This window comes from Entelurus aequoreus, linkage group LG02 (genome assembly GCF_033978785.1).
Source record: "Entelurus aequoreus isolate RoL-2023_Sb linkage group LG02, RoL_Eaeq_v1.1, whole genome shotgun sequence".
In the NCBI taxonomy this organism is placed as follows: Eukaryota; Metazoa; Chordata; class Actinopteri; order Syngnathiformes; family Syngnathidae; genus Entelurus; species Entelurus aequoreus.
Window position 1 is genome coordinate 15722914 of NC_084732.1, and position 14965 is coordinate 15737878.

The 14965-nt window shown below is 34.6% G+C and overlaps 1 protein-coding gene across 2 annotated transcripts in view; it reads left to right on the forward strand.

The window, feature by feature from the left end:
• Window positions 1–14965, forward strand: part of LOC133631075 (synaptosomal-associated protein 25-A-like) — a 101570-nt gene that overhangs the window by 74022 nt on the left and 12583 nt on the right. Inside the window, exon 5 of one of the 2 annotated variants that reach the window (XM_062023113.1) lies at window positions 7857–7974. In XM_062023113.1, coding sequence (XP_061879097.1) covers window positions 7857–7974 — 118 coding nt within the window. Of the gene's footprint in view, window positions 1–7856; window positions 7975–8185; window positions 8304–14965 lie in introns of both variants that reach the window. The other variant, XM_062023108.1, reaches the window with a different exon arrangement.

Consider the following 14965-nt stretch of genomic DNA (forward strand, 5'->3'; position numbering starts at 1 on the left):
GTTTTTTGCAGTAGACTTTTAAAAATAGCAGAGTGTTCCTGTCACATAGAGGATCTTTGACTAGTGACTTTCTATTAGATTGTGTTAAAAACAGCATGTGCTCCTGTTGCATTGAGGATCTTTGTCTAATGTCTTTTCATTAGATTGTGTTAAAAATAGCAAGTGCTCCTGTCCTATTGAGGATCTTTGACCAGTTTTTTTTGCAGTACACTTTTAAAAATAGCAGTGTGCTCCTGTCATATAGAGGATCTTTGACTGGTGTCTTTTCATTCGATAGTGGTAAAAATAGCAAGTGCTCCTGTCGTATTGGGGATCTTTGACTAGTTTTTTTTGCAGTACACTTTTAAAAATAGCAGTGTGCTCCTGTCATATAGAGGATCTTTGACTGGTGTCTTTTCATTCGATAGTGGTAAAAAATAGCAAGTGCTCTTGTCGTATTGAGGATCTTTGACTAGTGTTTTTTGCAGTAGACTTTTAAAAATAGCAGAGTGCTCCTGTCGTATTGAGTATCTTTGACTAGTGTCTTTTTATGTGATTGTGTTAGAAATAGCAAGTGCTCTTGTCCCATTGAGGATCTTTGACTAGTGTTTTTTGCAGTAGACTTTTAAAAAATAGCAGAGTGCTCCTGTCATATAGAAGATCTTTGACGAGCGACTTTGTAGGTGATTTTTAAAACTGGCTGAGTGCTCCTGTAAAATAGAGGATCTATGACTTAGGTTTTATCCATTAGATTGTGTTAAAAGTAGCAAGTGCACTGTGCCTGTCTTTTATCGAGGATTTTGACTAGTGTTTTTTTTTTTGCAGTAGATTTTCAAAAATAGCGCCGTGCTCCTGTCATATAGAGGATCATTGGCTAGTGTTTTTGCATTAGATTGTGTTAAAAATAGCAAGTGCGCCTGTCTTATAGAGGACTTTTAACTAGCAATTTTGTAGTAGATTTCTTGAAGTAGCAGAGTGCTCCTGATATATAAAATATGTTTGATCAGCCTTTTTGCATTAGATTTTGTAAAAAAACAGTGAGTGCTCCTGTCATGTTGAAGATCTTTGACTGGTGTTTTTGTAGTAGATTTCTAAAAAAAAAAAAAAAAAAATAGCAGATTGCTCTTGTCTTCTAGAGATCTTTTTTTTTTTTTTGTATTATTAAACTTAACAAATATCAGAGTCTAAAGAATATTTGACTAGTGTTTTTGCACTAAGTCCACCACGACAGCAGAGTGCTCTTTTCATATAGAGGATCTTTGAAGAGCGTTTTAAAAAAAAAAAAAGCATTTTCCATATTTCGCCTTCATCAGTGGAGGTTTAGTAACAGTTAATGTGGCGGTGCATGTTCCTTGTGAGAGGATGTGAGGTAGAAGGCTGATGGATGTTCTCCACAGTACATCATGTACACTACACGTGTCTTTATGTGCTTAAAGGTCTATCTGCTTTTTTTTTTATCACCTCCGCCGAGCAGATGGGGATGTTTTGCAGCACGTTGCGCCTCTTAGTGATGCGGTGGCAATCTCGGACAAAACCCCAAAGACAACATAAAAACCCTTTAGATGCTCAATTAGAGAGAAGGAGCACTCACTAGGACAATTTAAGGAGGACAAAACGCCTCTTCACGCTAATGGGCCTCGCCGCTATCACTGTTTAAGAGGCTGAGTGAAGATCTGACCTTGAATCAGTTTTAATAGCTCAGCGCTCTGAACATGCTAGCGGTATACATCCATCGATTTGCTGCCTTCTTTCGGTCTGCTCTCCCTTTCCTCTTTATCTGATATCGTTTTAAAGATCTGTCATTACATGTCTGAAGTGCATTTCAAAGGAGAATGAGTACTGCATTCATAAAATGTACAAAACCCCAAAACCAGTGAAGTTGGCATGTTGTGTAAATGGTAAATAAAAACCAAATACAATGATTTGCAAATCCTTTTCAATTTATATTCAATTGAATAGCCTGCAAAGACAAGATATTTAACGTTCGAACTGGTAAACTTTGTTGTTTTTTTGCAAATATTAGCTCATTTGGAATTTGATGCCTGCAACATGTTTCAAAAAAGCTAGCACAAGTGGCAAAAAAGACTGAGAAAGTTGAGGAATGCTCATCAAACACTTATTTGGAACATCCCACAGGTGAACAGGCTAATTGGGAACAGGTGGGTGCCATGATTGGGTATAAAAGCAGCTTCCATGAAACGCTCAGTCATTCACAAACAAGGATGGGGCGAGGGTCACCACTTTGTGAACAAATGCGTGAGCAAATTGTTTAAGAACAACATTTCTCAACCAGCTATTGCAAGGAATTTAGGGATTTCACCATCTACGGTCCGTAACATCATCAAAAGGTTCGGAGAATCTTGAGAAATCACTGCATCAAAGCGGCTAAGGCCGTGACCTTCGATCCCTCAGGCGGTACTGCATCAAAAAGCGACATTAGTGTGTAAAGGATATCACCACATGGGCTCAGGAACACTTCAGAAACCCACTGTCAGTAACTACACTTGGTCGCTAAATCTGTAAGTGCAAGTTAAAACTCTACTGTGCATAGCCAAAGCCATTTATCAACAACACCCAGAAACGCCGCCGGCTTCGCTGGGCCCGAGCTCATCTAAGATGGACTGATGCAAAGTGGAAAAGTGTTCTGTGGTCTGACGAGTCCACATTTCAAATTGTTTTTGGAAACTGTAAGTTGTGTCCTCCGGAACAAAGAGAAAAAGAACCATCCGTATTGTTCTAGGCGCAAAGTTGAAAAGCCAGCATCTGTGGGGGGTGTATTAGTGCCCAAGGCATGGGTAACTTACACATCTGTGAAGGCATTATTAATGCTGAAAGGTACATACAGGTTTTGGAGCAACATACGTTGCCATCCAAGCAACGTTACCATGGACGCCCCTGCTTATTTCAGCAAGACAATGCCAAGCCACGTGTTACAACAGCATGCGGGTACTAGACTGGCCTGCCTGTAGTTCAGACCTACCTCCCATTGAAAATGTGTGGCGCATTATGAAGCCTAAAATACCACAACGGAGACCCCCGGACTGTTGAACAATTTAAGATGTACATCAAGCAAGAATGGGAAAGAATTCCACCAGGAAAGCTTCAAACAGGAGGACAAAAGTTAATGATTATTTGCAAAAAAATCTCAATTGGAACATTAAATATCTTGTGTTTGCAGTCTATTCAATTGAATATAAGTTGAAAAGGATTTGCAAATCATTGTATTCTGTTTTTATTTACCATTTACACAACGTGCCAACTTCACTGGTTTTGGGTTTTGTAGTCTATTACAACATTGCTTCTGTCGCAGTAATGTTGTTGATAGTATGGAAATATGGACACAGCACACAGTGATTGGACAGACTGCAATATCGGGCAACTGTTTCTGTAACTTTGAGAGCACGTGACAAGACGTGACAAAGGTGTTTGTTACTGCACGCAACCTCCATTTACAAACTTAACTGGCTCTTGGACAAGGTTCGTAAATGGAAAAGCTTGTATGGTGAAGCAAATTTCTGGATAACAAACAATGTTAATATGAATAAAAGCCGGCGGCGTTCCTGGGTGTTGTTGATAAATGGCTTTGGCTTTGCATAGTAGAGTTTTAACTTGCACTTACAGATGTAGCGACAAACTGTAGTTACTGACAGTGGTTTTCTGAAGTGTTCCTGAGCCCATGTGGTGATATCCTTTACACACTGATGTCGCTTTTTGATGCAGTACCAGCCTGGACAAAAGTCCGTAGCTGTGTCTCAATTCAAAGTGTGGGTCCTGGCAAGAGTCCTGAGATATGAATTCTGACGGTCTTCCCCGCGGGACACTTCCTGTTTACGTCTGTTGTCCCCGCCCTTACATTTAGCAGGCGCGCCAGGTTGAATAATGACAAACTTAAGAGAAGAAGGTCGAATTTTTTTTATTTTTGCGATCTCTTGGTCCTTTACCTTATTTTAGAGCACAGGTGTCAAACTCAAGGCCCGTGGGCCAGATCTGGCCCGCGATATCATTTTACCTGGCCCGCAAACACCTGGAAATGTTATGTGTCAATACAGTTGTAAGGTTCAAACACTGATGACATCTATTAAACGAGACAAGAAGCAAAGACATAAACAGAGACAGAATTCAATTTGGCTCAATTGAGGAGAAACGCGGCGACTGTACTCTCTGTACAGTCTTCCAGCACGCTCTGACGAAAAAAGGTTTACGTCTCCTCCTTTGTTTGGAGACTCCCTGTTGACACAACAACATCTGCTTCCAAAGGAATGGGGGGTATGTAAACAGCTCTTGTTTTTGGTCACATTGAAAACAAAAGAAAAAGATGCCTCGGGCTTGGGCTAGTCCTGGATTCAGCTTGAGCAGGTCTTCGATGACAATAGATAACGCCCTCCCGTCTCCTCCCATCGTACACAATGGAATTTTCCAAGCCTTTGCTTGGTGCAACAAAGACAGCCTCTTGTCTGTTCATTGGGAACTCAGAACGGAAAGTTTTTTGATAATTTACATCCAATTTTTCTGACAAAAGTACTTCATATTTTCTCACTAAATGTAATGCCTTTTTTAAAATTTTGACAGAAAAAATATATGTACTGCTTGAAATTGCATACCTTTTAAACTTTAATAGTATCCAACATTGCAAAAAAAATTACAGTATATCATCATACTTTCCAAACATGTTTTTGTCTAAATGAAAATACTTAATTTTACAGCTAACTACCCATCAAATTCATAAAAAATGACAATTTTACGTTCTTTACAGCATATTACTGTAAATGAAAAAAAAAATACTACTGTTTTTTTGCGTTACATTTCTGTTAACTGAGCTGCCAGTTTTTGACTATTTGACTTGTAGTATTACTGTAAATGGAATGATGGTACATTTGTTTTTACGGTACAAAAACTGGCAGCTAAGTTGCCAGAATAAAAAAATAACTTGTATTGTTATAAAACAATGTCAATTTCACACAAAAATTCTGGCAACTAAGTTGCCAGCTTTTTCCGTAAACTCTAACCACGTAAACTTAATGTGAGTAGTGTACGTATCGTAACTAAATAAACTTGATGTTAGTAGTGTACGTATCGTAACTCAGTAAACTTGATGTAAGTAGTGTACTTGTCGTAACAAAGTAAACTTGATGTGAGTAGTGTACATATCGTAACTAAGTAAACGTAATGTAAGTAGAGTACATATCGTTACTAAGTAAATGAAATGTGAGTACTGTACTTATCATTACTAAATAAACTTTGAGTAGTGTACGTATCGTAACTAAGTAAACTTAATTTGAGTGGTGTACGTATCGTAACTTAGTAAACCTACTTTGAGTAGTATACGTATCGTGACTAAATAAACTTTGAGTAGTGTACATATTGTTACTAAGTAAAGTTGATGTGAGTAGTGTTCGAATCATAACTAAGTAAAGTTGATGTTAGTAGTGTACGTATCATAACTAAGTAAAGTTGATCTGAGTAGTGTACGTATCGTAACTAAGTAAAGTTGATGTGAGTAGTGTACGTATCGTAACTAAGTAAACTTAATGTAAGTAGTGTACGTATTGTTACTAAGTAAACTTAATGTGAGTAGTGTACATATCTTTACTCAATAAACGTAATGTAAGTAGAGTATGTATCGTTACTAAGTAAACTTAATGTGAGTACTGTACTTATCGTTACTAAATAAGCTTGATGAGTAGTGTACATATCGTTACTAAGTAAACTTAATGTGAGTAGTGTACATATTTTTACGAAATAAACGTAATGTAAGTAGAGTATGTATCGTTACTAAGTAAACTTAATGTGAGTACTGTACTTATCGTTACTAAATAAACTTGATGAGTAGTGTACGTATCGTAACTAAGTAAAATTGATGTGAGTAGTGTACATATCATAACTAAGTAAACTTAATGTGAATACCGTACTTATGGTTACTAAATAAACTTTATGAGTAGTGCACGTATCGTTACTAAATAAACTTTATGAGTAGTGTACGTATTGTTACTAACTTAATGTGAGTAGTGTACGTTTCGTAACCACGTAAACTTAATGTGAGCAGTGTTCATATCGTAATAAAGTAAAGTTGATGTAAGTAGTTTCTGTATCGTAACCAAGAAAACTTGATGTGAGTAGTTTCTGTATCGTAACTAAGTAAAGTTGATGTGAGTAGTGTTCATATCGTAATTAAGTAAACTTGATGTGAGTAGTTTACGTATCGTAACTAAGTAAAGTTGATGTGAGTAGTTTACGTATCGTAACTAAGTAAAGTTGATGTGAGTAGTGTACGTATCGTAACTAAGTAAAGTTGATGTGAGTAGTGTACGTATCGTAACTAAGTAAACGTGATGTCAGTAGTTTACGTATCGTAACCAAGTAAACTTGATGTGAGTAGTTTACGTATCGTAACTAAGTAAAGTTGATGTGAGTGGTGTACGTATCGTAACTAAGTAAAGTTGATGTGAGTAGTTTACGTATCGTAACTAAGTAAAGTTGATGTGAGTAGTGTACGTATCGTTACCAAGTAAACTTAATGTGAGTAGTGTACATATCGTTACTAAGTAAACAATGTGAGTAGTGTACATATCTTTACTAAGTAAACCTAATGTAAGTAGAGTAAGTATCGTTACTAAGTAAACTTAATGCGAGTACTGTACTTATTGTTACTAAATAAACTTGATGAGTTGTGTACCTATTGTTACTAAGTAAACTTGATGTGAGTAGTATACATATTGTTACTAAGTAAACTTAATGTGAGTACTGTACTTATCGTTACTAAATACATTTGATGAGTAGTGTTCATATCGTAATTAAGTAAACTCGATGTGAGTATTTTACGTATCGTAACTAAGTAAAGTTGATGTGAGTAGTTTACGTATCGTAACTAAGTAAAGTTGATGTAAGTAGTTTACGTACAGTAACTAAGTAAAGTTGATGTGAGTAGTTTACGTATCGTAACTAAGTAAAGTTGATGTGAGTAGTTTACGTATCGTAAGTAAGTAAAGTTGATGTGAGTAGTTTACGTATCGTAACTAAGTAAAGTTGATGTAAGTAGTGTACATATCGTAATTAAGTAAAGTTGATGTAAGTAGTGTACGTATCGTAATTAAGTCAAGTTGATGTGAGTAGTGTACGTAGCGTAACTAAGTAAACTTTATGTAAGTAGTGTAGGCATCGTAACTAAGTAAAGTTGATGTGAGTAGTTTACGTATCGTAACTAAGTAAAGTTGATGTGAGTAGTTTACGTATCGTAACTAAGTAAAGTTGATGTAAGTAGTGTACGTATCGTAATTAAGTCAAGTTGATGTAAGTAGTGTACGTATCGTAATTAAGTAAAGTTGATGTGAGTGGTGTACGCAGCGTAACTAAGTAAACTTGATGTAAGTAGTGTAGGTATCGTAACTAAGTAAACTTGATGTGAGTAGTTTACGTATCGTAACTAAGTAAAGTTGATGTGAGTAGTTTACGTATCATAACTAAGTAAAGTTGATGTGAGTAGTTTACGTATGGTAACTAAGTAAATTTGATGTGAGTAGTGTACGTATCGTAACTAAGTAAAGTTGATGTGAGTAGTGTACGTATCGTAACTAAGTAAAGTTGATGTGAGTAGTTTACGTATGGTAACTAAGTAAATTTGATGTGAGTAGTGTACGTATCGTAACTAAGTAAAGTTGATGTGAGTAGTGTACGTATCGTAACTAAGTATATTTAATGTGAGTAGTGTAACTAAGTAGAAGGGCGGGATCCTTGCCCCAGAGGTGAAACAAGACAACCAGTGCAAAACCTCTCTTGCCGCTGCAGCTTTGCCTCCCGCACTTCCTGGCCACACCCCCTCTGCAAGGTGGCGCTAGCAGCAGGCCTCAATGACCGTGCTCTCATGCCTTTGTCCTCACCAGAGCAACTCGATCGCGTGGAGGAGGGCATGAACAAGGTCAACGCAGACATGAAGGAGGCCGAGAAAGATTTAAAAGATTTAGGCCAGTGCTGCGGTCTCATATGCCCGTGTATTCAAAAGTAGGTACCGGCCAGGAGCCGCGTGCTCTTGCCTGTCCAGTGCTGGTGGTGATGGTGCTGGTGATGTCTCATGTCTCTCTCTTGTCACAGTCTCTTTTTCTCTTTTGTCTCTTCTCCTTTTGTCCTCCCTCGACTTCTCCCCCATCCCCTTCTTCTCTTCTCATGTGCTGTCCTTCTTTTGCTGGAAAAATGTCAATGTGTTGGTAATCAGAGCAACTGGAGCGCATCGAGGAGGGGATGGACCAAATCAATAAGGACATGAAGGATGCAGAAAAGAATTTGAACAATCTAGGACAGTTCTGTGGTCTATGTTCATGTCCGTGTAACAAGTAGGTGGTGCATGTGTTCCCCCGCCCGCTTCTGGCCTGTAGCGCATGGTGCACTGTGGTGTGAGCCGTCCGGCCCGTTGCCACGACAACGACACGACAACAAGCACAGCGTGTGTGTGTGTGTGTGTGTGTGTGTGTGTGTGTGTGTGTGTGTGTGTGTGTGTGTGTGTGTGTGTGTGTGTGTGACGCAACAGGGACAATTCTGCTACTTTTCAACCTGTGCGCAACCAGAAACACCAGAATCACTCCAGCAGTGCATATGGGGGGCCAAAAAAGCCTAGTGTAAAAAATGATGTAGCAAAAAATTAAATATATATATATATATATATATATATATATATATATATATATATATATATATATATATATATATATATATATATATATATATATATATATATATATATATATATATATATATATATATATATATATATATATATATATAAATGAAAATTTAAAAACATTATAAAAAAATGTATTAAAAAACAGCAGAAAATGAGAATACAATTAGGCAAAAACACAACAGCGATAATGGGAAAAAACATACAATTAAGCAAAATCATGACAGCAATAATGAAAATAAAATACCATTAAGCAAAAACATAACAACAATAATGGAAAAAAAAATACACTATTGAGAAAAAAAATTACAGCAATAATGGAAAAAAATACAATTAAGCAAAAACATAACAGCAATAATGGAAATAAAATACAATTAAGCAAAAACATAACAGCAATAATGGAAATAAAATACAATTAAGCAAAAATATAACAGCAATAATGGCAATAAAATACAATTAAGCAAAAACATAACAGCAATAATGGAAATAAAATACAATTAAGCAAAAACATAACAGCAATAATAGAAGGAAATACAATTAAGCACAAACGTAACCGCAATAATGGAAATAATATATAATTACGCAATAATGGAGAAAAAAATACAATTGAGCAAAAACATAACAGCATTAATGGAAATAAAATACAATTAAGCAAAAACGTAACAGCAATAATGGAAAAGAAATACAATTAAGCAAAAACATAACAGCAATAATGAGAAACAAATACAATAAAGCAAAAGCATAACAGCAATAATGGAAAAAAATACAACTAAACAAAAACATAACAGAAATAATGAAAAAAATACAATTAAGCAAAAATATAACAGCAATGGAAGAAAATACAATCAAGCAAAAACATAACAGCAATATTGGAAAAAAATTACAATTGAGAAAAAACATAACATAAATAATGGGAAGAAAATACAATTAAGCAAAAATATAAGAGCAATAATGGAAAAAAGATACAATTAAGCAAAAACATAACAGCAATAATAGAAGAAACTACAATTACGCAAAAACATAACATAAATAATGGGAAGAAAATACAATTAAGCAAAAATATAAGAGCAATAATGGAAAAAAGATACAATTAAGCAAAAACATAACAGCAATAATAGAAGAAAATACAATTACGCAAAAACATAACAGCAATAATGGAAAAAAATACTATTAAGCAAAAACAACAGCAATAATGAAAGAAAATACAAATAAGCAAAAACATAACAATAATGGAACAAAATACAATTAAGCAAAAACATAACAGCTATAATGGAAAAATATACAATTATGCAAAAAATAAAAGCAATATTGGAAAAAAATACAATCAAGCAAAAACATAACAACAATAATGGAAAAAAAATACAATTAAGCAAAAAATAAAAGCAATAATGGAAAAAAATACAAATAAGCAAAATCACAACAGCAATAATGGAAATAAAATACAATTAAACAAAAAAATAACAGAAATAATGAAAAAAAATACAATTAAGCAAAAATATAACAGCAATGGAAGAAAATACAATCAAGCAAAAACATAACAGCAATAATGGAAAAAAATTACAGTTGAGAAAAAACATAACATAAATAATGGGAAGAAAATACAATTAAGCAAAAATATAAGAGCAATAATGTAAAAAAGATACAATTAAGCAAAAACATAACAGCAATAATAGAAGAAAATACAATTATGCAAAAACATAACAGCAATAATGGAAAAAAATACAATTAAGCAAAAACAACAGCAATAATGAAAGAAAATACAAATAAGCAAAAACATAACAATAATGGAACAAAATACAATTAAGCAAAAACATAACAGCTACAATGGAAAAATATACAATTATGCAAAAAATAAAAGCAATAATGGAAAAAAATACAATTAAGAAAAAACATAACAACATTAATGGAAAAAAATACAAATAAGCCAAACAAAAGCAATAATGGAAAAAAATACAGTTAAGCAAAAACATAACAGCAATAATGGAAAAAAAATACAAATAAGTGAAAACATAACAAGTTTTAGCAAGTTTGGCGTCAGATGAAAAAAAATCTTCTGTGCCTTCAATGGTCTCCATCTTTTTAAGGCATCCCCGATACAAATCCTCGTTTTGTTCCTGGCTTTGTCATGAATAAGTTGAGAATCGTAACGACGCCTTTTAGATTGACTAAGGTCTGACATGTTTAGTAACTTTACCGGTGGCCGTAGCTCGACGAAGGTGGCGGTGCGGAACTGGCAACCTGGATGTGACACACTCACGGACCTTCTAATTGGTCAAACGGTGGAGGGCAGGGCATGGAAATGAAAACAATAACAAGATTTCGGGGCTGTAAATCTAATTTTGACATGAGCATATCCTGGCTGAACTACCATTATCAGTTATAATGGTATTGGAAAAGGACATGATTTATTAATGCCTTTTGACGTATCAGGGCCATTTAATGACTTGGCATGAAATTATTACATATGGCACCTTTAATTCATGTAATTTCAATTAACTTAATATTTTATTTCATTTTTATTAGACAAATTACATTTGTATATAATTAAGAGCAGTTTTGCAATTTGACCCTACTGTACTACGGCCAAATAAATATTATATTGAACAATATTATGCATTTATGGAGCCAGGAGCTCCACGTGAGGTCTACAAAGCAGAGCAAGCACTTTGGACAAGGTTCTGGTGTTTCATAATCAAAACAAGCAGTGTAAAAAAAACAAAAAAGCTGTTTCCCCCTAAATGTCTCACTCTTATTAAATATTAAAAGCAGGCAAATTAAGGCCAGGGTGGAAAAAAATGTCAGAATTCTCCTTCACACTAACTTCTTGTGAAAGCCTGCGTGCATGCATGAATAACACAAAACGCCACAACGGGTCTGACTTTTCTCTTCTCTCTCTCTCAAGCCTTGATGGCTGCTTTCCTCACACGCCCTTCATTGTTCATTGGATGAGAGATTCTTTTCCCGCAGGTAGCGGCGTCAGCACGGACCACGGACCCTCCGTACCCTCAGACCCTAAGACCCTTGCTAGTGTGAACCAACCCCAACCAAACTAGTTTTAGTCACTTTTGTTAGGTATGGGAAAGAGGAAATGTCCTCTGGCTTTTCCCTAAAGCCCGTTTTTAAACATGATCCAGCTTATTATGTCCAAAAGTTTGTATTTGGTAAATATTCAAGTCCCAAACGTTGCACTTTAGTTGGAATTTTGGATGAAAATTCTCTGAACCTCAAAGGTCGAACACAATCTGTTCCAATATTGAGCCACAACAGGTCTCGCAACCACGGGATGCATAACGTAACCCCAGCCTCTACTGTAGCGTCTATTCTATGCGCCTTATAATGCGGTGCGCCTTATATGTGAACAACGTTTTAAAATAGGCCGTTCATTGAAGGTGCGCTTTATAATCCGGTGCGCTTTATAGTGCGGAAAATACAGTAATTAATCATATAAATTCATATTGTAATAAATATAATATAATTTCTTACATACATACATACATACATACTACTACTACTAATACTACTATGAGAGAATAATGAACAATAAAGCAATTATTGAAGAAACAAGCTTGCAATTCTACAATACTTCATTTGTGCCGCCGAAGCACGCTCAATCTCTTTATTAACAAGCTTTAACACAATCCAGTGATAGTATTCAACAGAGCAGGCACACACACACACACACACACACACACACACACACACACTCTGCTCTCATGAAACGTCTCTCAACTGCATGTGGCAGATATTTTAAGTTTTAACTTTTTTAAATAACGCATTCATTACTTTCCTTAGTAATTAATGACATTTATTTACTAACATTTCGTTAGTAATTCAGTTACTTTTTTGGGAAAGTAACAAGTAACTATAATTAGTCAATTTTTAGAAGGTAAGCAGCTTACTTTTGGTTTGTCCACCCTTATGATCATTGTCTCCCAAAACGTTATTAGTTAATGAGGTCATTAGAGACAACAGTCTTAGCGAAACGTGGCTCAAACCAGATGATTTTTTTGCGCTAAATGAGGCATCTCGTTCTAACTATACGAATGCACATATTGCCCGTCCCCTTAAAACTTTAACCTTACCCCTAACCAAAATAATAAATATAAATCGTTTGAGGTGCTTATTTATGAGGTCTGTCACACCGCTGCCTCTCGACCTGGCTTTTATCTACCGCCCCTAGGGCCCTATTCTGACTTTATCAGTGAATTCTCAGAGTTTGTTGCTGATCTAGTGACGCACACCGACAATATAATCATAATGGGGGACTTTAATATCCATATGAATACCCCATCGGACCCTCAGTGCGTGGCAAAACGTTTGTTTTCCTTGACAAATTTTCACAAATATGTGTTCGACTTTAGAGGTTCCATGACTTTAACATAATCCACTGCATTATGAACAGTTAGCGTAATAATGCTAACTGTTAGCAACAGTTAGCTTTAAGTATGCAGTTTAACATACAGCAATGGGTCTTACATGCAGATTCATGTAAGACGGCCTCTTCCTGCTCCTCCTTCAGGATCGTCCTTCACAATAAAAGTCCCCTCATGCATGAGTTTGGGTAAAAGTGCAGAGCCCAACTCTGACATGATGGCGTGTGTGTGTCGTCTCCAAAAACAGCCAAACTATGGCCACCAAGCCATGTCTGAGCAGACGCTCCTTTAAAGTCCTCGAAGTGACAAAGGCGGCTGATTGGACACAGCAACACTGGGACACAACATTAGGTACACCCAATCAAACAAAGACCTCTTTTATGATGGCCTCCAATAATACTTCAGGTGTGTTAGACTTCACTTCAAATACACGTTGGCCATCAATTTAAAGACAATATTTACAAATATAACTGTGTCATTTTTGAGGGTTTTTTTCTCGTAATAATTAGATGCTTTTATTCACACATAAAAACAGAAAAATACATGCTAATTTTCTCCTTTCACTGACTTTATTAATAATATTACTAGTATCATTATCCACTCATAAACATGTATCTCCAAATAGATACATGTGTAATGTTGTAAGTTTTTTTTTTTCCAATATCCAAATATTCTTTAAACAAATGTAGATATTTTCTTGTACAATGACGAAAAAAACTCAGCAAACTTAGTGATTCATTTGATTTATTTTATAGATTTGTATCTTTTGTCTCAATGTTTCGTTTTTGCGGCGTAAAGACAATAGTATCAAATATAAATATTTGTACTTTTTTGTCTTTTTGTATGAGCAGATTCATACATTTTTTTAATAATACTTTTAAATACCCAAATATTTTTTTTTTTGCCAAATTTACTTTGATAACATACCTACTGTCATCATCCACTGATAAAAATATATGTTCAAATTTCTAAATGTATAATTTTGTGAGTTTTTTTTTTGTCATTATCCTGCTTTTAAGAAAATCAAATGTTTTGTTATGCGAGGGGAAAAAAATCTTAAACAATCTTAGAGATGTATTATTTGTACTTGTCTCTTTGTTTGAGCAGATTCATATATATTTTTAAATACTTTTAAATACCAAAATAATTTTTTTGGCCAAATTTACTTTGATAATATTCCTACCGTCATCATCCACTAATGGAAATGTATGTTGAAATTTCAAAATGTATAATTATGAGAGTTTTTTTTGTTATTATCCTGCTTTTAAGAAAAACAAATGTTTTGTTATGCGAGGAAAAAAAATCTTAAACAATCTTAGAGATGTATTTACTTTATTTTTATTTTGTTTTAATGGTGGGTTTTTTGTTGTTGTTTTTTGTAATATAAATACAATACTATTTTAGCAAAAGAAACATAAATAGCTTTAAATTTATAATTTTGTGAGGTTAAAAAAAATTAAATATATGTCATATTTTTTTATGTTAGGAAAAAAAAATCGAATTTATTTGTATTTATTTCATTTTAGGGATATTAATCTTGAGTTTTACTGTATATTTTGCATCATACCGGTAATATTATCAAAGATAATATAATCACTCAAAAGTTGTTTGTCATTGTTGCATTGTCATAATAATTTGAACACTTTTAAACACAAAAAAAATAATACTGATTTTAGTATTATTAGCACGTACCTACATAAACATTTTGTCATTTTTTTTTTTTTTGTCATTTCAAAAAATATATTCACGTCTATGTAATAAAAGAAAATCCCCACAAATCTCAGAGATGTATTTACGTTAATTTAGTGGATTTTCATCTTGGGTTTTACTGCATTCTTTTATTTGTGTACTATAAAGATAATATGATCAAAGATAACGTAAGGTATAGGCAAATTCATAAAGTACATCTAAAACGTTGTGAAGTAAAAAAAAACAACAACATTAA